Source organism: Oryx dammah, unplaced genomic scaffold (genome assembly GCF_014754425.2).
Source record: "Oryx dammah isolate SB20612 unplaced genomic scaffold, SCBI_Odam_1.1 HiC_scaffold_28, whole genome shotgun sequence".
In the NCBI taxonomy this organism is placed as follows: domain Eukaryota; kingdom Metazoa; phylum Chordata; class Mammalia; order Artiodactyla; family Bovidae; genus Oryx; species Oryx dammah.
This window is the reverse complement of record NW_024070212.1, coordinates 97,957,707-97,982,254: the sequence shown is the minus strand read 5'-3', so window position 1 is coordinate 97,982,254 and position 24,548 is coordinate 97,957,707. Positions and strand designations below refer to the sequence as shown.

Genomic DNA, 24,548 nt, shown 5'->3' with positions numbered 1-24,548 from the left:
TTAAGCTTTATTTGAGGCAAAATGAGGACTAAAATGAGGACTGTAGCCCAGGAAATAGCATCTCAGATAGCTTGGATCAACTGCTCCAAAGAGATTCCGGGGGGAAGGTCAGTGTATATGTGATTTTGGTGAAGCAGGGAATAAATGCAATCAAGCACATATTTTTGCAGAAGTTTTCTGCTAGTCTTGTTAAGGTTACTGCTGGTCACGAGGAACAGTCATCACCATGAAGGATTTTAGTGCTTTTCTAGATATGAGGAGATGCATGAACTGGACTCATAAAATTTTCTCTTGAAAATACCTAACTATATGAAGACCTATTCTGCCAGTTTTTCCCAGAACACAGATTGTCTCATTTCTGATCTCCACCCTGAATTCCTTTCAGGGGATGTTGATCAGCAGCTGCAGTGGCTCCTACTTTGATCCTTGTAGAGGTAGATGGCAAGTGCCAATTTGTAGGTGACAGCTCCCAGTTCTATTTATCTTTTATTATAACTTGTTTCTCTGGGATGGATGATTGCTTGTCTTTGAACTATTTCTTCCAACTGCTTGGTGAAGTTGAAAAAACCTGCTTCTTGGGCTGCTGGGTTTTCTATCAGATTTTTTGTCCTTGTTGAGCAATTTCTGGCTGTTTTCAAGGATAAGTTACTCTCAGTGATGTAATTTTTTTCCCCTAGAGCCAGAATTGTGGATGTAAGTCAATAAGAAGAATCAATTTAATTATTTTCTTCAAAATGTTTGCATCTTGATCCTCCCTCAAAAGAAGACCAATTCAAATTATACTGATTTTATTCTGTCATAGTCTTCATACTAGTGATTTTTGGTCTCTTGGTAAAATGAATTCTGGAAAGTAGAGAAAAAGGCACAAACATTTTAGACCTTAGCTTCTATATAATAAATAATTTCTATGGTCTTTATCCCAGGTTCCTGGCACAGAGCTTCTAAAAACCTTGGAATTTTCTGAGAAAATCTATGCCAGTGAAGTAACTCAAGGTGGCCCCCTAGATAGCTCCAGGATGGAGTCTTGTCACTAGGAAAACCAACCACATAAATAGAGAGTTGGAACTTTGGTTCAGCCCAACCTCATGAGGAGGGGAAGGAGCTGAAGATTGAGTTCATTGTTTAGCCAGTGATTTAATCAATTGTTCTTACGTAGTGAAACTCCAATGAAAACTGTAGACACCAAATCTCACAGTAGCGTTTCCTGGTTGGTGAACACGTCTATTGTGCCAGGAAGCAGGACGCACCCAGATTCCATGAGGAGGGTGCGCAGGAGCTCTGTGTTCTTTCCTGATTTCACCTGTGTGCATCCTCTCTAATAAAACTGTAATGATGAATATGAATATGAATTCTGTGCGTTGTTCTAGTGAATTATTGTAGCTGGAAGGAAGGCAGGCATGGAAACCTCCAGATTTATAGTCAGTAGGTCAGAAGTACAGGTACCTCCCTCCTCCCAAGATAAATGGCTGGTGTAGAAAGTGAGGCAGTCTTATTAAGGACTTTGCCCTTAACCTGTTGGGTCTGTACTAACTCTTTGAGGTTGGTGTCAGAATTGAAGTACACCCAGTTGGTGTCAGAATAGTATCTTTTTTGAAAAATATGTTGGAGCCTGGCCATTTGGAAGGAATACTTGGTATCAGTTTATTATTTCATCAGCTTCCAGGTGGTAGGAATCCATTGTTATTTACCCCTGAAACAGGGATGCTTTTTGCCAGAGATTACAGTCTCACACCTAGAGGCCTGATTTTGGATATGTCCTGGTGATGACTCCCATAACTTGCAAACCATTTCCATTCTGTGATCTTGGCAATGTTTGGTATATAAGACACTGAATTGTGAACCAACTCTAAAATGTTCTAATGAACAGATGTGTAAACCTTGGTGGTGGTGGTGGTTTAGTTGCCAAGTCGTGTCTGACTCTTGTGACCCCATGGACTATAGCCCACCAGGCTCGTCGGTCCATGGGATTTTCCAAGCAAGAGTACTGGAGTGGATTGCCATTTCCTTCTCCAGGGGATCTTCCCGACCCAGGAGTTGAACCTGGGTCTCCTGCATTGCTTCCCTGGTAGCTCAGATGGTAAAGCATCTGCCTACAATGCGGGAGACCCGGGTTTGATCCCTGGGTCGGGAAGATCCCTGGAGAAGGAAATGGCAACGCACTCCAGTACTCTCGCCTGGAAAATCCCATGGACTGAGGAGCCTGGTAGGCTATAGTCCATGGGGTCACAAAGAGTCGGACATGGCTGAGCGACTTCACTTCACTTCTCCTGCATTGCAGGCAGATTCTTTACTGATTGAGCTATGAGAGAATGATAAATTAATAAGTACTTACCTCATTGACACTGAAACAAAGATGTATACCATATGGTGCCCTTAATTCTGGTAAATGCCATCAAGTGTTCAAATATAGGCAAGCAGAGGAGAAAGAGGACATACATAGTTCAGGTTAAATAGGCTTTCTTTGTTTTTAAATTGATTTCTTCAGTCATCTTTGTGATTTTTTTTATTCTGGGTTTCATTTGCTCTTCTTTTTCTAATTTCTTAAGATAAAAACTGAGGTCATTGAACTGAATTTTCTTTTTCTAAAAATATTTATTTACTTGGCTGCGTCCAATCTTCATTCCATCGTACAGGATCTTTCCTTGCAGCTAATGGACTCTCTAATTATGGCATGGGCTCAGTAGTTGTGGCATATAGGCTTGTTTGCTCCATGGCGTGTGGGATCTTAATTCTCTGACCAGGGATCGAACCCACATCCCCTGCATTTCACAGCAGATTCTTAACCTCTGGACCACCAGGGAAGGCCCTCATTCTTTTCTAGTACAGGTATTTATGTAGTGATATGTTTTTCTTGCTATCAAACTGCTTTAATTGATATATTTTCATTTTTATTTAGTTTAAAATACTTTTCTAATTTCCCTTTGCCTTTCTGCTTTCATCCACAAGTTATTCTGAAGTGTGTTGTTTAGTTTCCAAATATTTGGAGATTCTCCAGAGGTCTTTCTATTATTGATTTCTAATTAAATTTCATTATGCTCACAGAACATACTTTGTATGTCTTGAATTCTTTAAAATTTATTGGATCTTCTTGTTTCATGCACCAGAAGATGATCTTAGTAAATGTTCCATGTTTACTTGAAAGGAATGTGTTTGGTAATGTTCTTTAAGTGTCAGTTAGGTCAGGTTGGTCGATGTGTGCACAGGTGCTCAGTTGTACCTGAGTCTTTGCAGCCCCATGGACTGTAGCCCACCAGGCTTCTCTGGTCATGAAATTTTCCAGGCAAGAATACTGGAGTGGGGTGCCGGAATCTTCCCGACCCAGGGATAGAACCCACATCTCTTGCATCTCCTGCACTGGCAGGCAGATTTTTTGCTACTACCCCTTGCTGATCTATGAATTTCCATTCAAATGATGAAAACTTGGCTCCAACCACCCATTATCCATATATATTTAGTTTTTCAATTCCACTGTACACAGTACCAGTGTCAAAATTGTTTTCCCCATAGTCCCACGGGAAGCATCTTTATAGACTGGAGTAGGGTATATATATCTAGTTCCTTTTGCCTTTAGACTCCATTCACTTTCCATCTTTTTATGACTTGATAACTGATTTCTTTTTAGTGCTGAATAATTTCATTGTCTACATGTACCACAGTTATATTCATCTACCTCCTAAAGGATACATTGGCTGCTCCAAGTTTTGACACATATCAATAAAAGCTGCTATCAGCTTCTATGTGCAAGTTTTTATGTGGACAGAAAGTTTTCTACTCAACTGAGTAATTACTTAGGAATACAGTTGCTGGATTATACAGTAAGACTGTGTTTAGCATTATAAGAAATTGCCAAACTATCTTCTAAGGTGGCTATACCATTTTGCATTCCTACTAACAATGAATAAGTTCCTGTTATTCTACATCCTTATTAGTATTAGATATTGTCAGTTTTTCAGCCATTCTGAGAGATGTGAATGGGCATCCCTTTATGGTTTTAATTTATGATTCCCTGTGACAAATAATGTTGAGCAACTTTTCATGTGCTCGTTTGCCGTCTGTGTATCTTCATTGGTAAGATGTCTGTTCAGATCTCTTTCGCCCTATAAAATTGGTTTGTTTCTTATTGTTGAGCTTAAAAGTTCTTTGTTTATTTTGGATACAAGTCTTTTGTATCCAAAATACAACATGTTTTGCAAATATTTTCTCCCAGTCCATGGCTTGTCTTTTTTATTCTCTTAACAGTGTGTATTGCAGAGCAGCTTTTTATTTTAATGCAGTCCAACTTATTAATTTTTTTCATTGATCGTGCTTTTGGTTTCATATCTTAAGAATTCATCACCAAAGTCGGGGTCACTTCCTTTTCCCATATGTATCTTCTAAAAGTTTGATAGCTTTGTGCTTTATATTTAGGCCGATGTTATATTAGGATCATTTATGTGACCCATGTTGAATTAGTTTTTGTGAAAGGTTGTATCTAGATGATTCTTCTGTGGGTTTTTTTTTGCATACAGACATCTGATTGTTCTAGCACCATTCGTGGAAAAAACTATCTTTTCTCTGTTGAATTGCCTAAGCTCCTTTATCATAGATCAGTTGAATATAGTTACATTTCTTTATCTCTGGGTGCTCTGTTCTGTTCCATTATCTATGTGTCTGTTCTTTCACCCATATCACACTATCGTTGTTTTTTTTTTGAAAAACACAGATTTCTTTTATTGGATTTTTTCGTCTTTTTTACAGAAAAAAGTTCCATTATATATTGCAATTATTTTTTAAGTAGATAAATTAAGACTTTCAGTTGGAGTTTCAATATCAAACTCTCAAAAATTAATGGAATGAATATACAGAGAAGTAGAAGGATATAGTAGACCTGAAAAGCACTATTAACCAATTCAACATAATTAAGACTTACACAATTTTCACACAACAGTAGGATACAAATTCTATTCAAGTTCCCCTAGACTATGAACTAGGAGATGCTGGAACATATCCAGGGGCATAAAACAAGGTGCAGACATTTCAGAGTCTAAAGGTATTGAAATCATAGAATCTGTTCTCTCATCACTATGGGATAATGTTAGAAGTCAATATCAAAAGATATTTGAAAATTACCAATGTATTTTCAAGTACAACGTGACATTTACCAAGAGAAATCTTTGACTTAGCCACTGAAAGCCTTAATGAAGTTAGAAGACTGAAAAAACACAGAGGGTGATTGCAGAGAAGAAAGCATTTAATGAGAGATTAATATCAAAGTGAGAAATTAATATCAAAGATACTCTAAAAAATCACATGTATTTGGAAATAAATATCCACTTTTAAATAATGAATGTATCTAAGAAGTCATAACAAGGAAAATTAAAGAATACTTATAATAGACTAATAATCAAAAGAGAATTTACTAGAATTTGTTGCATACAGCTGGAACTGCTCAGTGCATTTAAATATAATGTGGGCTCTTAAATAACGTATGAAAACAAATAATGGACACTAGCATAAAGTTTTGTGAAACTTGAACAAAATCTGTACTTCAGTTAATAATACTGTATCACATGCTAATTTCCTGCCTTTTTTTTTACATAGTATTTCTTTATATTCTCAGAATTGAATTAGAAATTTCAAGCTTCATTCAAATTTTTTTAATCTCTAAGGCCATAAATTTTCCAGATTTTTAACAGTAATACTGGATGCCAAAATACGTGGAACTATATCAAAGTTTTGAGTGAATAAAAATAAAAAATTTAGCATTCTATTCATACTAAGTCAAACAAGTGAAATCAAAATGTCATACATTTTTTAGCCATGCAAAAACTCATAAATTTTCTAAAATATATATATTATACATACTCTCTATATATTTATGTATACAGGAACTTTACTGCTACATTTGATAAAGGCTTGAGAAACAACAAAAGAGATGGAGAAATTGAAAAACATAAACTAAATAAAATGGAAGTACTGAATATGAAGTAGAAAAAGTGAAACAAACTAGATAAAAGTAAAAGATCATATAATCCAGTTGTTTTTAAACATGGCTGCTCATTAGAACACATCTGGAGCTATGGAGAAAAAAGGTAATACCTGGGCATTTGTATTTTTCAAAAAAGTCCAAGATGATTCTGAAATGCATCTGGATTTTATAATTTGATTACAGGTTTTTCTGTTAAATGGTAGTTTTAGTAATAAAGAATTCTGTTAGTTTCTGTTGACTAATAATGATACAGTGGTATTAAGCAAATAATAGTTACATAACCACAATAGTAAAAAATGTTTATCAGTTTTCACAATCAATAGCCAGATGAAAAAATAAAAAGATAATTACAGTTGCAAGCTATAATGGAAACATGATTAACCTAACAATATAAAATAATCACATACAGTTTGAGGGGTTAAGTAGAGTGATGTGGTAAGTGGAAGTGCATACATGCACATGTTTTCATCCACCCAGCAAGTTTTCATCTTTCGGTTGATGCATTTAGTCTATTTGCATTTAAGGAATTATCAATGTGTATGATCCTATTACCATTTTCTTAATTGTTTTGAGTTTATTACATGTATGTCTTGTCCTTCTCTTGTGTTTCCTGCCTGGAGATGTTCTTTAGCATTTGTTGTAAAACTGGTTTGGTGGTGCTGAATTCTCTTAACTTTTTTTTGTCTTGTCTGGAAAGCTTTTGATTTCTCCATCAAATCTGATTGAGAGTCTTGCTAGGTAGAGTATTCTTGGTTGTAGGTTCTTCCCTTTCATCATTTTAAATATATCATGCCATTCGCTTCTGGCTTGCAGAGTTTCTGTTGAGAAATCAGCTGATAACCTTTTGGGAGTTCCTTTGTATGTTATTTGTTGCTTTTTCCTTGTTCCTTTTAATATTTCCTCTTTGTCTTTGGTTTTCTTCAGTTTGATTACTATATGTCTCAGTATGTTCCTCCTTGAGTTTATCCTGCCTGGAATTCTCTGTGCTTCCTGGACTTGCTTGAGTATTTCCTTTCCCATATTAGGTACATTTTCAGCTGTTATCTTCATATATCTTCTCTCTTCTCCTTCAGGGCCCCCTATGATGTGAATGTTGGTGTGTTTAATGTTGTCCCAGAGGTCTCTTAGCCTGTCTTCATTTTTTCTTTTTTCCTTTTTGCTATATTCTGTTCTGAGGTGATGGTTCCCACCATCCCGTCCTCCAGACTGCCCATTCATCTGCCTCCACTCTTCTGCTCTTGACTCCTTCTAGTGTATTGTTCATCTCATTTGTTCTTTAGTTCTTCTAGGACTTTGCTAAGCATTTCTGGCATCTTCTCCATTGTGTTTCTGAGATCCTGGATCATCTTCACTGTGATTTTTCTGAATTCTTTTTCTGGAAAGTTGCCTGTGTCCACTTCATTTAGTTGTTTTTCTGAGGTTTAGCTTATCCCTTCATCTTAGACATCACCCTCTGCTTTTTCGTCCTGGTTAACTTTCTGTAATGTGATTTTCTTTCTAACCACTGCAAGACTGTAATACCACACTGTCTTGATCTCTATAGCTTTATAGTGAATCTTGAAATCAAGTTATATCAGTCCTCTAACTTTATTGTTTATTTATTTATTTTTAGTATTGTGTTGACTTTCTGGTTACTTTGCCTTCCCAGGTAAGCTTTAGGATCCTTTTGTTTATATTTGCAAACTAGTTTGGTGGGATTTTGATGAAAATTGACTCCATAGATCTGGGTGGGAAAAGCTGACTTCTTTTTTAAAAAAATAATTTTATTTATTTATTTATGACTGTGCTGGGTCTTCATTGCTGTGCTGGGCCTTCATTGCTGTGCTGGGCCTACTCTCTGGTTGTGGGTGCAGGCTTCTCATTGCTGCGGCTTCTCCTGTGGTGGAGCACTGGCTCTAGAGCACTCAGGCCTCAGTGGGCTCAGCAGCTGTGGCTCCTGGGCTCCAGAGCACAGGCTCAGTAGTTGTGCATAGGCCTAGTCACTCTGTGGTGTGTGGGATCCTCCTGAGCCAGGGATTGAACCCACGTCTCCTGCACTGGTAGGTGGATTCTTCACCACTGTGCCACTAGGGAAGCCCTGAACTGACATCTTAACAACACTGCATCTTTCAATCCATGAGCAAGCAGTATCACTTCATTTATTTAGATCTTTGACTTCTTTAACCAGTTTTATTTATAGCATATAAATTGTATACATATTGTATTAGATTTATATGTAAGCATTTCATTTTTGTGTTAATTGTATAACTGTGTTTTTAATTTCAGCTACTAATTCTTCATTGCTGGTTATGAAGGAAAGCAATTGACTTGTACTGTATATTAGCCATGTATCTTGTATCCGATGACTTTGCTGTAATTGCTTATTAGTTCCAAGAGTAATTTTTTGGTTCTTACTGATTCTTTAATCTCTACATAGACAATCATCTCATCTACAGTTTTATATCTTACTTCCCCATCTGTTTACCTTTTATGTCATTTTCTTGTTTTGTTGAACTAGCTAACACTTCTACTATGATGTTGAATAGGAGTGGTAAGAGGGGGCACCTTTGCCTTGTTCTCAGTCTGAGAAAGAAATCATCCACTTTCTCACAGTGAAGTGTGATTTTAGCAGCATAGCTTCTGTAGATGTCCTTATCTACAGAAGTAGATAAGAAGTTCTTCTCTACTTTGGGGAAGTTCCAAATTTGGGGAAGTTCCCCCCTGTTTTTAGTTTGCTAAGAGTTTTTATCAGGAATGGGGGTTAGATTTTGTCAAATGCTTTTTCTGTATTAGTTGATGCAATTATGTGTTTTTATCTCTAGTTTGTTGTTGTAGCTTATATTAATTGACTTTCAAATGTTGGACCAGACTCGCATACCTGGAGTAAATTCCAGTTTGTCATGATATATAATATTTTATACATTGTTAGATTTTATATTTCTAATGTATTGTTGAAGATTTTTACATCTGTGTTTGTAAGACATACTGGTCTATAGTTTTTACTTTCTTGTAATGTCTTTATCTGGTTTTGGTATTGGGGTAATACTGGTCTCATACAACAAGTTAGGAAATATTCTCTGTGCTTCTGTTGAAAGAGATTGTAGGTAGTTGGTATTACTTTTTCCTTAAATGTTTGGTAGAATTTATCAGTGAAATATCTGAGATCAATCTTTTCTTTTTTGTAATATTATGAATATCGATACTTTAAGAAGTTCTTTCTTTTTTATCCAGTCTTACAATCTCTTTTTTAAAATATAAATTTATTTATTTTAATTGGAGGCTAATTAATTTTAAATATTGTGTTGGTTTTGCCATACATCAACATGAATCTGTCACGGGTATACACATGTTCCCCATCCTGAACCCCCCTCCCACCTCCCTCCCCGTACCATCCCTCTGGGTCATCCCAGTGCACCAGCCCCAAGCATCCTGTATCATGCATCGAACCTGGACTGACGATTCGTTTCATATATGATATTATACATGTTTCAATGCCATTCTCCCAAATCATCCCACCCTCTCCCTCTCCCTCAGAGTCCAAAGGACTGTTCTATACATCTGTGTCTCTTTTGCTGTCTCGCATACTGAGTTATCGTTACCATCTTTCTAAATTCCATATATATGTGTTAGTATACTGTATTGGTGTTTTTCTTTCTGGCTTACTTCACTGTGTATAATCGGCTCCAGTTTCATCCACCTCATTAGAACTGATTCAAATGTATTCTTTTTAATGGCTGAGTAATACTCCATTGTGTATATGTACCACAGCTTTCTTATCCATTCATCTGCTGATGGACATCTAGGTTGCTTCCATGTCCTGGCTATTATAAACAGTGCTGCGATGAACATTGGGGTACATGTGTCTCTTTCAATTCTGGTTTCCTCGGTGTGTATGCCCAGCAGTGGGATTTCTGGGTTCTAAGGCAGTTCTATTTCCAGTTTTTTAAGGAATCTCCACACTGTTCTCCATAGTGGCTGTACTAGTTTGCATTCCCACCAACAGTGTAAGACGGTTCCCTTTTCTGCACACCCTCTCCAGCATTTATTGCTTATAATCTCTATCTTTTAATTGGTGCCTTGTAGCTGAGTTGGTAAAGAATCTGCCTGCAATGCAGAAGACCTGGGTTTGATTCCTGGGTTGGGAAGATCCCCTGGAGAAGGAAATGGTAACCCACTCCAGTATTCTTGGTTGGAGAATCCCATGGACAGAGGAGCCTGGCAGGCTACAGTCCATGGGGTCGCAAGAGTTGGACATGACTTAGTGACTAAACCACCACCACCACCACCACCACCATGCTATTTCATTTACTATTGTTGTTGATAATGTTTTGGTTTAAATCTATCATCTTCCTATTTATTTTCTTATTGTACCATCTGTTTTTTTCTTTATTTGCTCTTTTCATTTGGGACTGTTTTTAAATTTTATTTTATATCCTCTATTGGCTTATGAGCTGTAACTGTTTGTTATTTAGTAGTTGGATTAGCATGTATAATATACATTTTTATCACCATATTAAACCACTTCACGTGTAGCATAAAAATAATACTATTCCATTTCTACCCTCCCAGGCTTTATAGTGTCTTCAACCTTTTCATTTTCATATATGATATAAACTTCACATTACCTTGTTATTTTTGTTTAAACATTATTTTTTAAAGACATTTAAATAATAAGAAAAAAATCTTAGATATTTTCCCATGTAGTTAACATTTCCAGTGTTCTTCATTCTTTTCTGTAGATCCGTATTTCCATCTGATATTATTTTCCTTGTGCCTAAAGGACATTTTGAAACTATTTCTTGTAGTGTGGTCTTCTGTTGAGGATTTTGTTTGGCTTTTTTTATCTGAAAATATCTTTATTTCACCTTTTGTTTAAAAAAATTTTTTTCACTGGTGCAGTGACTTTTGACACTAACTGCCCAGAACTGGGCAGAACTTAGGTTATGGCCACAGTCCTCCACAAAACTGTCGTTACTCTAGACGTCACTGGTATGATTGGCAGTTCCCAGGCCACTCATACTTCTCACCAACTGGATACAAGTTCGGTGTTCCCACTGCCTCCTCAGATTTAATAATTTGCTAGAATGACTTACAGAAATCATAAAAGAACTATATTTACAAATACAGTTTTATTATAGCAAAAAGGATATATTAAGAACCAGCCACGTAATATATCTCTATAAAAATAGAGACACTTAAGGTGAAGCCTGGGAGGGTCCCATGTGTGGAGTTTCTGGTGCCTCTCTCCATGAAGTCTAGATGCTTCACTCTCCTGGCACACTGATGTGTAACAGTATGCAGAGGAACGCTCATCAGAGCTTTGGCGTCCATAGTGCTTTCTGGAGTTTCATTATGTAAGCATGATTGATTGATTCATAGGCTATGTGATTGAACTCAGTCTCTGGCACCCCTGGAGGCCAGAATAATATCAGATGGCTTAAAGCTTCAGCTCTCTGTTCTCTTGGTTCCTCATCTTATTTGCATAAACTGTCTGGCCCCACCATGAATAACGAAGACACTCCTATCACTTGGGAAATTGCAAAGATTTAGAATCCCAGGGATGGGGGAGCCTGGTGGGCTGCTGTCTATGGGGTCGCACAGAGTTAGCAGCAGCAGCAGAGGCACATTCCTAGGAACTGGGGACACAATGCCACCAGGTTCTTTATTACACAGTAGCTGTGTATAGAATTCCAGGTTGGTAGGATTTGTGTTTTTTTCCCATTAATTTAAAGATGTTATTTCATTATCCTTTTGCATTATTTTCAGTGAGAAGTCTACTATAATCCTTATCTTTATTCCTGTCTAATCATGTCTTTCCTACCCCCCTCAATTTGCCTCCCAACTACTTTTAAGATTTTTGTTTTTATCATGAATTTTGAGCAATATGATTGTAATGTGCTTTGGTATATATTTCTTCCTCTTTCTCTTAGAGATTCTTAGATAAAATGGGTTTATAGTTTTTTCCATCAAATTTAGAAAACCATCAGCCATTATTTCTTCAAATATGTTTTCTGCATTCTCCACTCTCTTATGCTTTAAGGATTATTATTCTGCTTGAAGTTGTCACACACCTCAGTGATGTGCTGGTTTTTATTATTGTTGTTATTTGTAACTTTTTTTCCTCTTAGTGTTAGGCATTTCTGACATGTGTGTGTTCTGTGAATCCCTAGCTTTGCTGTGAGCTCCTGGAAGATTCTTCATGTTCTTTTCAATAATCATCACCACACCTGGTCCTTGGAAGTCTGGTCATTGTTTGTAGGATATTCATGTTCAGGGCCTTGAGGCTTTAGATTGGTGGTTTTGGGAACCAACAAAGGACATCTAGCTTTACATGTCAGGGATCAAACTGAGGGTACTTGTTAATCTCTGAGATGACACTATTTAAAAAGAATTATATATATATATATATAGTTTTTTAGACCTTGATAAGTCTGAGGAGGACTGATTCTTTTTAAGTCCTACCTGGATGGAGGAGCCTGGTGGGCTGCAGTCCCTGAGGTCACTAAGAGTCAGACACAACTGAGCAACTTCACTTTCACTTTTCACTTTGATGCACTGGAGAAGGAAATGGCAACCCACTCCAGTGTTCTTGCCTGGAGAATCCCAGGGATGGGGGAGCCTGGTGGGCTGCCATCAATGGGGTCGCACAGAGTCGGACACAACTGAAGTGACTCAGCAGCAGCAGCAAGGAAACAGCTATTCTAAATCACTTTTCTCACACCCTGGTGACATATGCTAGCCAGGAGGTAGGATAAACCATAAGAGGTATTCCTCAACCCACAGGAAACCCAGAGTTGGTACTGAGTTGAGAGCAGATCTACTGCATAAGGTTGTGCACCTCACTGGGGCTCCCTGGCAAGGGGATGAGTAGAAGCTGAAAATGCCTCTTCTTCATTAGTTCTCCTAAAGAGAGTGCCTTTATATGACTGATACAGAGGTACTGCACAGGGTAGAGAGCCGTTGTTTGAGAGACTGATTTTTCTAAGATCAGTACTGTGCTTAGTCATTCAGTTGTGCCCAACTCTTTGTGACCCCATGAACTGTAGCCTGCCAGGCTCCTCTGTCCTTGGGGATTCTCCAGGCAAGAATACTGGAATGGGTTGCCATGCCCTCCTGCAGGGGATCTTCCCAATATTGCAGGTTTTCCACATTGCAGGTGGATTCTTTACTGTCTGAGCCACCCGGAAGATCAGTATAGAAAGACGCTGAGTGCCATCCACGCCTGTTGAATGGAGATAATGAGAAACTCAAGGGCAGCTTCGTCGCACTTTGGAACATCATACCCTATACAAAAAATAAATTGTCCAAGAAGAAACCAGGGCCTGCTGAACTATCAGGTCCCTGGATAGCTGCTGTTTCTCATAGCTAGTGTGGGTTCATAGAGGTGAGCACAGAAGTGGGGTGGTGGGTAGGGACTGGCTGAGTGATCAGCACATCATGGAGTGTGGTGCTTACTTCGGCATGGTTTTTTGGGTAGAGACATGTTGACAGGTTCTCCTAAATACCAGCCCCCAGCTGGCAATTGGACCACAGAAGTATGGCAGGCTTAGATTTGGCAATTGTGGTCCTTAGCACTAAGGTAAGCATACAGGTTTTTTTTTTTCCAATTTATTTTAATTGGAGGCTAATTACTTTACAATATTGTGGTGGTTTTTGCCGTACACTGACATGAATCAGCCATGGGTGTACATATGTTCCCCATCCTGACCCTCCTTCCCACCTCCCTCCCTATCCCATCCCTCTGGGTCATCCCAGTGCACCAGCCCTGAGCACCCTGTCTCATGCATCAGACCTGGACTGGCGATCTGTTTCACATATGATAATATACATGTTTCAATGCTATTCTCTCCAATCATCCCACCCTTGCCTTCTCCCACAGAGTCCAAAAGTCTGTTCTTTACATCTATGTCTCTTTTGCTGTCTCGCATATAGGGTCATCATTACCATCTTTCTAAATTCCATATATATGCCTTAATATACTGTATTGGTGTTTTTTCTTTCTGACTTACTTCGCTCTGTATAAAAGGCTCCAGTTTCATCCACCTCATTAGAACTGATTCAAATGCATCCTTTTTAATAGCTGAATAATATTCCATTGTGTATATGTTCCACAGCTTTCTTATCCATTCGTCTGTCGATGGACATCTAGGTTGCTTCCATGTCCTGGCTATTGTAAACAGAAGCACACAGTTTTGTTCAAAGCTTCTGAGCTATAAGTTTACAAGTTGTAGGGGCCATGTGAAAACTAACAAAGAGATGGAGATAATTCCTACCCTGTGAAAGGGTTGGGCATTCTTTGCAGACTTGGGGACCTTGTGTATGGACTGTTTACGGAGCACCACTCTCCTAAGTCCCCACCTGAGAACTTCATTTTCCCCTAGACACACATATTTCTGGGTTAGCCCCTTGGATGCAGTGTGCGGAATATATGTGCAAGAGCCTTTCAGGTCAGCAGTCCCGTTGCCCTTTGAGAAGTGTTGAGTGTTTGGCTGTGTGCTCTGCCCTGAATGAGTTCAAGACTTTGCAAAGTTGGGTTAACTTGCCTAGGCAGATTGGAACCTGAGATGTTCCAAGGAGGACGGGAAATTGTCAAGTTGCTGCTAGAGCTAGAACAGATGTCTGAGAAGCATAGATGGGTTATAGGCAACTTGGGAACAAGGGAAAACCCTCTGGGCTGCCAAACTTTTGCAAAGAGAGAATCATTAAACTAATGGTGGGCCTGGAAAAATAATCATATGTGCTCATTGCCGATGCTAGGGGATGGTTTCTTTTCTAAAGGTTATCATCTCAGCCTTCCCCAGAAGCAAACCTCACAGAGGATTTCTTTTACTTTCCCTATCTACAGGTAACAGTCCTTTGGATAGTCCCCGGAATTTCTCTCCAAATGCACCTGCTCACTTTTCCTTTGTTCCTGCCCGTAGGTAAGTTGATAGACTCTTCTGTGACTAACATGTGTGGTATTTGCATGAATGTCAGTTAAATGTCAGCTTCCTCCTTTGAGGCATTGCCCTTCTAAGTGTATTACCTTCGGTCTGCCAGCCATCAGAATTCTTTTCCTGCTTTCCTCGCCCAGGTCATAATTATCTTGTTCAACCTTGGTCTTCCAAACACCATAGGTGTTTGCATTTGAGTGTTCAAATGGGCAAGCAGATATTAGAAGTGGATTTATTTTACAATCTTAAACAGAAACCCCTGGTTTCCTGAGGGTATGTTCTGAAACATTATACTCTCAACTGAGAGCTGTGCTAATGAGAAGATGGACCCTCCTCCCAGGAGGACCCAAAGTTACACTTTTCCTCCTCTAACTCAGCTAGTTCCAGGGAGCTGGAAGGGGCCATTTATGCCTCTCTCCTTGAGGATAAAGAGACTACCCGGTCTTCACTTATACTCCCATGAATTTAGAAAGATTTGGTGTGATGAAAAGCCATGCTTGTATTCTTCACATTTCACTCATTTCCGGAAGTGATATGAACTTGTCTCCAGCACATGGGAACAGTCTTGACAGTTCAGCCCACTGCCTGGCTTCTGGAGAAGTACTGAGCTGACTGACATGAGTCCATCCAATCCATGTGTCAAGTCTTCTTATACAAATTATTTACTTTTCAGAACATCTCTACAATTCTTGCTTGGCAGAGTTCGTGTTCTTTAATTTTATTTTTAAAGCTATTCTTGGTTAGAGCCAGTCTTTGTCATTAAGACCTCCAGAAAAGGAATGCTTTCAGTATAGGAATATGCTGGATGGATACATCTGCTTTTCCAGCCCGGCTGAAAGTCTCATTTGTCCCAGACTTGCTGCCTCAATTGTGTGTGAACTCTGCCTCAGAGCTGGGACAGCAGGACCTAGGACTGTCCTCTCTACTGAGTCATTTCCCGTTCATTCAGTAAATATTTACTGAGCACCCAGTAAGCCCAGGCACAGGCTGGGTACTTAGTGGGAACCAGACAGACAGAGCCCTCATTTTCTAGAAACTTAGTGGAGTTAGTAGAGTCTGTGCACTTGTTGTTCCCTTTGAAGGAATGCTGTTCCCTCAGGTCTTCGCTTAGTTAACACCAGCTCTCCAGAGAGGCCTTCCCTCACCATATAGTATAAAGAAGTCCCTCATCATTCTCCAGCAGAGCATCCAGGTTGATGTTCAAACTAGTCCTTTTCGGTGCCTGATACAGTCACCCCTGGGTATCCAGAGGGAACTGGTTCCAGGACCCCAGTGGATACCAAAATCCACAGATATTTAAGTCTCATGGTATTTGCATATAACCTGTGTACATCCTCTTCTATACTTTAAATCATCTCTGGATTACTTATAATACCCAATGCAATGTAAATGCTATGTAAATAGTTTTAAATACAGTGTGAATAGTTGCTGGCACCCAGAAAATTCAGGTTTGGCTCTGTGGAACTTTCTGGATTATTTTTTCCCTGAATATTTTTGATTCACTGTTGGTTGAATCTGCAGATGCAGAACTATGGATAAGGGGAGCTGACTGTACTTTCTTATTTGCTTTCCATTTCCTCTTAACCAGAATCGAAGCACCTTTAATAGAGATGCCTTAATATGTTGCAAATATGGTATATAATAAGCACTCAGTCGGTGCTTACTGATTGAATGAGTGGTGGGGAAGAATAATGAATAATGAAATGAACAAGTATATAGTTATAACCTGTGATAAGCACCATAAAGGGAAAGAATATGATGCTGCCTAAAAGAGGAAGGGAATGAGGCTGGAGAGTCTATACTGGGTGGTCCTGTAAGGCCTCTAAGAAGAACTGACCTTTAAGCCAGCCTGAAGGATAAGAAGGGCCTGCCATGTTGAAAGTGAGAACACAGGTGTGTAGACCAATCCAGGCAGAGGGAATAGCTTGTTCCGTTGGTGCCCTGTGCCTGCGTCATTGCATGGGCTTTAGGAATAGATCAGCTGGAAACTTTGAGGCTTGATATTACCACTGAGAGCCACACAGGTCTGTGCTAGGTGGCCTAAAGTTTGAGTTGAAGACAGAAAGCTAGGCTGTCCCCTTACCAGACAGAGCAGGAAAGCAGTTAGGTATTGATAGGGGAGGGGAAGAAGACGTCAATCTGGCCAAACAGAGTCCTCAGGAATTGTGTTTCCTATCACTGAAGTCCAGCATGGGCTTTATAGCATTGCATTAGTTTGGAATTTCACACAAAAGACAGATGTAATGAAACTCTAGGGGTATACCTGTTAGTCATACAATTCCACTTCTAACTTTTACACATTCCTAAACAAAAGGTTTGCCTCTGCCAAGCTAGACCAAACGCCAGGGGTCAGACAGATCAATCTCTCTGGTTCCCTTTGGTTCTCACTTTAATGTGTGTCTTTCCACCACAGCCATGGCCACAGAGCAGACAGGTAATAGCGGACTTGACGGGGAGGGGCTGGGAAACTGCTGTGCATGGCCAGACAGTATGGTTTGTGGTCTTGTGCTTGGTGAGAACTGGGTGTGATGAGTCTTCTCTGACTGTGGGTTTGGACATTTGGCCTTTCATTTCTAGCAAAGAGGCCTTAGGGAGCGCCCTCTGCCTGCTGGAACCAAGGCTCCATGCTCATAGGCTTAGAGGCAGGATTTGATAAATAGTTCCAAGCTTCTGAGCGAAGAGACAAGTCAGCCTGATTCCCACAGCTTTGCTTGGTCACCCAGTGGCTGACCCAGCAGAGGACACAGAGGCCTCCTCATAGTGGCATTTCTGACTCTGGTGGTCTCTGCTCAGTTTCTAGGAAAATGGCTGCCATGCAGTTGGTTTCCATTTCCATGTGAAGGAGGAAAAGTCACCTGTGGAGACGTGTATCTGACAAGGGTTTGGGAAATGCCTCCCTGAGCTAGACTAGTTCCATTTTCACTGAGCTCTGTTTTCCAGGAATTGACTTGCTTTCTTGTGTAGAGCTCTCAGGGCCAAGCAGAGAGGTCTGAGAGAACATCATGTTTGAGCAGGCTCATCTCAGAGACTAGGTTCCAGCAGGACTGGCTGCCTGGGTGGCATGGATTTTGAGTTGTGTGCATGTGGCATGGAACCCCCGGCTGTCCCCTAACAGAACCTAGTAGGAAAAGCTGCTCAGTGTTGCTGGCGGTGGAGGGGAGTGCTTCCAAAAGAAAAGCCCTGGCAAGATTGATTCCTTTTTTGCTTCTTCCTCTCATGCCTCACCCCACCCACTGTTAACTGTGAAGCCTGGAACAAAACAATTCACCCTGATCTCTGGGTCTTAATGTTTTCTCTGAAGATTGAGAGTATTGAACTTAACTTCTAAAGGTCCTCCATTGCTAATGTTCGAAGAAGTTTTCCTCTAACTTCAACCAGAGCAGGTTACACTCCCAAGCCCCACAAGAAAGAACATTTGTTACAGTACATCCTGTAATCCAGGAAAGAATCACTTGTCCATGTTATAAAAGCTTCAAGCCAAATGTTTGCTTGATCTTTCTTTTCTACAGCAAAGCAGGTAACTGTGGTTCTCTGTAATGAGAGCTTCAGGCATATCCTCTAAAGAGCATCTGGAAGCCTGCCCCAGAGTCTCATATACAGCCAAGGCTATACCACCTCACTCCTCATTCATCAGGTTGCTGTCACTCTTTGGCAGACATTCTCAAAGATTGGATTTATCAATCCTGATGGGTCCTGGGTAGCCTTTGACTATTTGCCATCTGTTTTATTTCTTCCTGGTTGTCAACCCAGTGGCCTGGGGCACTCAAAGGCCCCTTCATATAGAGCCTTTAGGAAGGGAACTAGCGTTTCAGGGGCAGTTCTCTCCTTGTGACGTAGCCTTTAGTTGGGATCCTCTGTCATTGCTAGAAGTGAATAAGCTGAGAGTGTAAAGATGTTTATTCCAAAACCATAGTATTGCATAACAGATGTTCGTATTTAAAGTTATGGACTCCTTTATAGTCAGAGATGTCTGTCTTTCAGTGGAAAATACGGAACAAAGGCCCCATGTAGGAGAGAGATATGAAAGCATGTGCTGGACCAAACAGTACAGTCTTGAGACAAGAAAGAGTCCACCAGTGAATTAGTTGCCCCCAAAAAACTGATCAAAAGACAGGCAGGTCCTGGGCTCAGGGTGGGTTCTGGTAGAAACTACCTAACGTTCGTTTCTTACATAGGACTGATGGACGGCGCTGGTCTTTGGCCTCATTGCCCTCTTCAGGCTATGGAACCAACACCCCTAGCTCTACTGTCTCAGTAAGTAGCCAAGTCTGTGGCTGTACTTCCTTCACCCTACAGTGTTGTGAAATGGTTCTCAACTTTTTCTCCAAAGCCCAGCTCAGAGAGGTTGTTTGGGATGAGGCTGAGGGGGGCAGAGGTCTGGTGGCCCTTAACAGCCGTAGTCAAATCCATTACATGCCTTTGGAAAGAATTAACCAGCTTGTTTCTGAGCATCAGTTAATTCCTAGTGGAGTCTGAGGGGGACTTGAGGATGGACTTTTTCTTTGCCCATGAGGCTGGGCACAGGGACTCCTAAGCACAGTTCCCTTGCTCCCCTATTTTATTTCCAGAACTACAGTCAAGACATGTATCCTCCAACTTGTTCACTTTTCCTTTCAAAAACTTCTAAAACTTCTTAAGGAAGATTTTAGCAGATGTCCTATTGCTGCTGTGCACAACTGATGCTAAAATGAGACTTCCTCACTGAGCAACTTTTACTTGAAGGCAAGATGACACATTGGCAAACACTTTCTGTAAAGGGCCATATTTCAGGCTTTGCAAGGCACAGACTGGATGACCCACTTCCCTTGTATTCCACCATTCTTTAGGTCTTCTCAGCTCGATTTGTCTATATTCATAAATCCAAAGCAAGTAAAAGGAGTTACTCTTTTTTTTTTTTTTTGCTGCACCTCACAGCCTGTGGGATCTTAGTTCCCTGACCAGGGATCCAACCCATGCCTTCTGCAGTAGGGGTGCAGAGTCTTAACCACTGGACCTGCAGGCGAGTCCTAAATATTACTCTTAAATTAATCCGAAGATCTCATTGGTCTTTCAGCAGCTGTTAGTTTCAGATCTTTCCCTAGTAAATATCCCTTCCCATAATCCTTTACTCAGCCATGATTTTTTTAGATCCAAGGTAAGTATCAGGTATTTCTTACGTATATATGCTACTGCTAAGTCACTTCAGTCGTGTCTGACTCTGTGTGACCCCATAGATGGCAGCCCACCAGGCTCCCCCGTCCCTGGGATTCTCCAGGTATATATATTCCTGTTCAAAAAATTCTAATTGACCCAACCCATTGCTTCAGTTTATTTTATTGAAATACCTTAAAATACCAACTTTGCTTCATGTTAGTTGCAGTTGAGTGAGGATGCTTTTTTATAGTTTCTGTCCAAACCATTTATAAAAAATGTGACCAAGACAAAGCCCTGTGAAAACCTCCCATCAGCTGTTTACAACTTTATTTATTATAGCATTCCATGAGAGAAGTGTGCACTGTTAGTCAAAAAAATTCTGGTTTCTCACTTGGTATTAAGGCTTACGTGTGCCCTCAGAGTTCTCTCAGTGTGGTGCTGCAGCTTTGAGTGTAAATGGATTTAGACATTTAACTCCAGATCCTTCATCAGTTGGTGAGCAGAACTGAGCCAAGAGCATTAGGCTGGCGGCTGCTGTAGCCGGTCTGATCGGGTAAGGGGCTGCTCACTGACCAGGGCTGCCAGGGCAGTGGCTGCACTGCGGGCTGCCTCTAACAGCTCCGCTCACTCCCTCTCGTCGTCTCCTGTGACTCCAGCGGGCTTAGCTTTAATCTCAGTCATCAGGCCATGTTTAGAACTCTTACCTATTTTCAGGTCAAGTCTAGTCTTTGGGTTGCAGATCTGAAAATAATTTTGTTCCCTGCTGAATTTTCTTGCCTATTGGTATCCCTAGAGCCTGGGTGAAGTGGTCACAGCCTCAGCAAAGCCAGTTACCCTCTGGTTAATAGCCTGAAGAAAGCATTGCTGAGCTCCCCCGGGGCTCTCCAAGGTGTTGTAGGAAGGAGAACTTACCAGGATGTCGTTTGTAGGCCGAGCATCCCTAGGGCATTGCCAAAGAAGCCAGGAAGCATGACTTATTAATCACCTGCCATGCCAACTAGCCAAAAGCTTCACAAAAGTAAGGGGTCCTTGCAGAAGAATCTGCTTTTTGCCACCTAAAGAGGACCCCTAGGGAGTCGGGGAGCTCTCACACCTCACAAATGTCTGGGTTTGACCCCCTGCAAAACTCAGGAAAGAGGAGAGTATCTCGGTTCCATCAGGACTGAGAGCCCTGAGGGGTAGAGATGGGAATTTTTTTTGACTAACAGGATCGTGCCCTGTGGAGGGGAAGCCTGCCGCTGTGGGCTGACTTCAGGTTTACATTGACTGGGGGCCTCTCACCATTCTCAGCCCACCTCCGCTCCTGGCCTGCCTCAAACTTGTCTCTAATGCTTTTTTTTAATGTCCCCTCTAGTCGTCATGCTCCTCTCAGGAGAAGCTGCACCAGTTGCCTTTCCAGCCCACGGCCGATGAGCTGCACTTCTTGACGAAGCATTTCAGCACAGAGAGTGTGCCTGATGAGGAGGGGCGGCAGTCTCCCGCCCTGCGGCCCCGCTCTCGCAGCCTCAGGTAAGGGGCTTTCCGCCCGGTGCCCTGGAGCTCACCTTGTCCTCAGAGCCTAGGAGTTGGCATACTTGCTCCATAAAGGGCAAGACAGTAAATAGTTCACACTTTGTAGGCCATACCACCTCTGGCAGCTACTTACTCTGCTGTTGTGTGGACTCATCCACAGACATTATGTGAAGTTTATTTATAAAAGCAGGCAGCTGGCCAGATTTGGTCTGCGGACCATAATTTGCCAACCTCTGGCCTAGCACATGGGCACAGCTAGAATGAGTCAAGCCCAGGGAGGCCCAAGCCCTTTGGCTTCGGGTACAGTTCAGCTCCCCCCACCACTCCCTGCCACCGAGAGGTGCCTAACGATGCTCTTAGGCAAGAAGAGGGGGTCCTTCTTCTTCCCTTTAAAAGTAGTTGGCAGTAGAAATGTACTGTGGACTCTTCTGTTATGGGAGAGTAATGGTATCATCCCTTCTGATGGTTACCTGGCTAAGAACCCAGAGGCCCAGAATATATAACTCGGCCAACTGAAAACATTGCTTCTTAGGACACTTGTGGCTGACTCGGGGAGAAGCCCATCGCAAAAGAATGACCATCTCAATCAGTCTCGTCTGCCTGAATAACTAGGGCTCATCAAACCAAGCAGTCCTTAACCCCTGATTTCTCTGTGTATTCCATAGATTCAGTCAGCTCTTCTCTTTGGCATTAGATGGTAAATCTGTGCCAGAATTCCAGGTTCAAGAAGAAGGTGGAAACTGCAATGAGCAGGGCTTTCAGAGATGGAGCTCAGCTTTCCAGGGCCCCTGAGAAATACTAAATTGGCCGACATGTTGAGGGTGGGGGCCAAGGAGTAATGCCTCCCAGGAAGAGTCCCCTCGGGTAATGTTGGCACTGCAAGTGTCAGGGAGTGAGCTGAGCCAGACCACAAAGACTGGTTCAAGTTTAGGTTGAGGACAGTAATGACGGGGACTGCAGTGCACAGGGTCAGAGGTTCAGACAAGGGAGCATGGAGCCCAGTGCCACAGAGGAATGCCCGAATCTTGGTGCTCCTCACAGTCCACACAGAAACAGGGGCACTGTTAGACCACCTGAGATTGAGAGGATGGCAGTATCTCTGGGAATCCCTGAGGATTACTCTTAAAGTGCTTGGTAATGTGCATCAATGCAGCAGATGGGCCAGGGCCACTGCAGGGAGGAGAGGCAGAAAAGAGCAGCTCGGGACTCAACTGGGATCACGGGTCGGGGGCATCAAAGTGGGCAGGACCCAAGGAGCCACTCAGTTGTGCAGCTCAGACTTTGAAATCCTTTACGGGGATATAATCACACGTGGACCAAAGCAGAAGATTTAGATGGCCCAGGTGTACAGTCCTCAACAGGCTGGCGGGACCAGCCTCATTCATCCCCCAGGTAGAGCTAGGTCAGCCCCACTGGCTGCAGCTTGTTTGGAAAAGATACAGGTATACACTGTCTTCCTCTAGTTGTTTTGATGGTTGGTAGTTTGATTTGATTTGATTCCTGGAACATGCTAGGGGTGTGCCCAACCCCACTGGCCAAAGCAAGGAGGACCCAGAGAGTCTTGTTATGGGGGTGGGGATCCTAGAAGAACCACCTGTGGCTTCAAGAGTGGTCTCCTCCTGTCTAGGCCTTTTCAGGCCCTGGCAGAGGTCTTTGTGAAGTCCAGGCCTCTTACAGGAAGGTAGTCTAGCTCCAAGTAACACCATTTTGAGCTGAAGAAAGTGTACTGGCAGCTCCAGGAAAAAGGAGGCTCTGGAACTCAGCACTCCTGAAGGTGGGAGTGTATGGGTGCTGCAGACGGTGGGCAGGCACGGGCTCTGGGGATGGGCCTCTTTCTCTTCAATGTTCCTGGCACCAACGTAACACACTTATTTCTTTCTTATTTAGTCCTGGACGGTCACCAGTTTCCTTTGACAGTGAAATAATAATGATGAATCATGTATACAAGGAAAGATTCCCCAAGGTAAGGATCCAGATTAAAAGAAACGGTAATATCTCAAGGATGCCGCCTCCAGCCAGCCCCACTGCAAAGACCAGAGGTGGGAGGTAGCACCCTGTCTCTGGAGGCAGCCAGAATAGGAGGGCACAACACGGCGGCTGCCAGACTGCCAGAGAAGGGGAGGGATAGAGGACCTGGAAACCTGGGGACTGTGCTTGCAAGCCTCTGTTTCCCCACTCCCCACAGAAAAGGGGTGTCTAGAGGGAAATGTCAAAGCCATATCCTACCACATGTTAATGGGGAAGGAAGAGCAGAGATCTTGGTTCTAACCCCGCAGTGAGGAGCCATGAGTTGGGATCCCCCAGAAGGAGATTTGCCCTCTGAGAGCACCTTCATTCAAGGCAGATTTCTAAATTTCCCCTGCCACGAAATTGGCCAGAGGGAGCAGTAGGGTGGGAGACAGAGCTCAGAGTTGCTATTCACAACTGGACTTGTGTTTTCAAATGGGGAAATGCCAAGAGGGGAGGCGGGTTACTGTCCTGAGATAGTTGGGAAGTCGTCTTCATCGCTGCAGTTTGATGGTGAACCTCCTCGTATGTGGAACGACAACCTTGTTTTGCAGTTGCATTTCCTTTTGAAGACCACATGCCTAAACCCTGTGGTGTGGCTGCCTAATGATAGGCCTTGCCCCTGCAGAACAAACCAGCTCTGGAGAGAGGGAACCAGGGCCAGGTGGACCCCTCTTCATGACAGCAGCAAGCATGAGGTCTTCAGGCCTCTTTCTTCATGCTCCATCCAGGCCCCCGGCTCTGCCTGTTCATCTGTATCAGGGCTGGCAATGTGTGGTTTCCTGCTCCTCCAACGTGTCCTTTCTCTAGCCTCGGGGAGTCTCCGGGCACACATGGCAGGCTGAGGGAAGGCTGTGCCACCCTTGTGCTTTCCTTCTTCACAGGAAGCGGAGCAGTGAGGAAGAGATTCTGGGAGCGGACCGACTGCGTCCAAGTCTGCCTCCCCTGTGTGTTAGTCTTGTGCCCCGGGGCAGACGATTAACTTCTCTGAACTTCATTTGCCTCATCTGTAATTT

The 24,548-nt window shown here is 42.0% G+C and overlaps 1 protein-coding gene across 5 annotated transcripts in view; it reads left to right on the top strand.

The window, feature by feature from the left end:
• MAST2 (microtubule associated serine/threonine kinase 2) overlaps positions 1-24,548 on the top strand; it is a 200,885-nt gene that overhangs the window by 155,813 nt on the left and 20,524 nt on the right. For 4 of the 5 annotated variants that reach the window (XM_040231267.1, XM_040231266.1, XM_040231269.1 and 1 more), the window contains 5 exons: positions 14,793-14,868; positions 17,294-17,314; positions 19,056-19,134; positions 21,368-21,522; positions 23,413-23,488. In XM_040231267.1, the coding sequence (XP_040087201.1) occupies positions 14,793-14,868; positions 17,294-17,314; positions 19,056-19,134; positions 21,368-21,522; positions 23,413-23,488 (407 nt within the window). The remainder of the gene's footprint in view (positions 1-14,792; positions 14,869-17,293; positions 17,315-19,055; positions 19,135-21,367; positions 21,523-23,412; positions 23,489-24,548) is intronic. The other variant, XM_040231268.1, reaches the window with a different exon arrangement.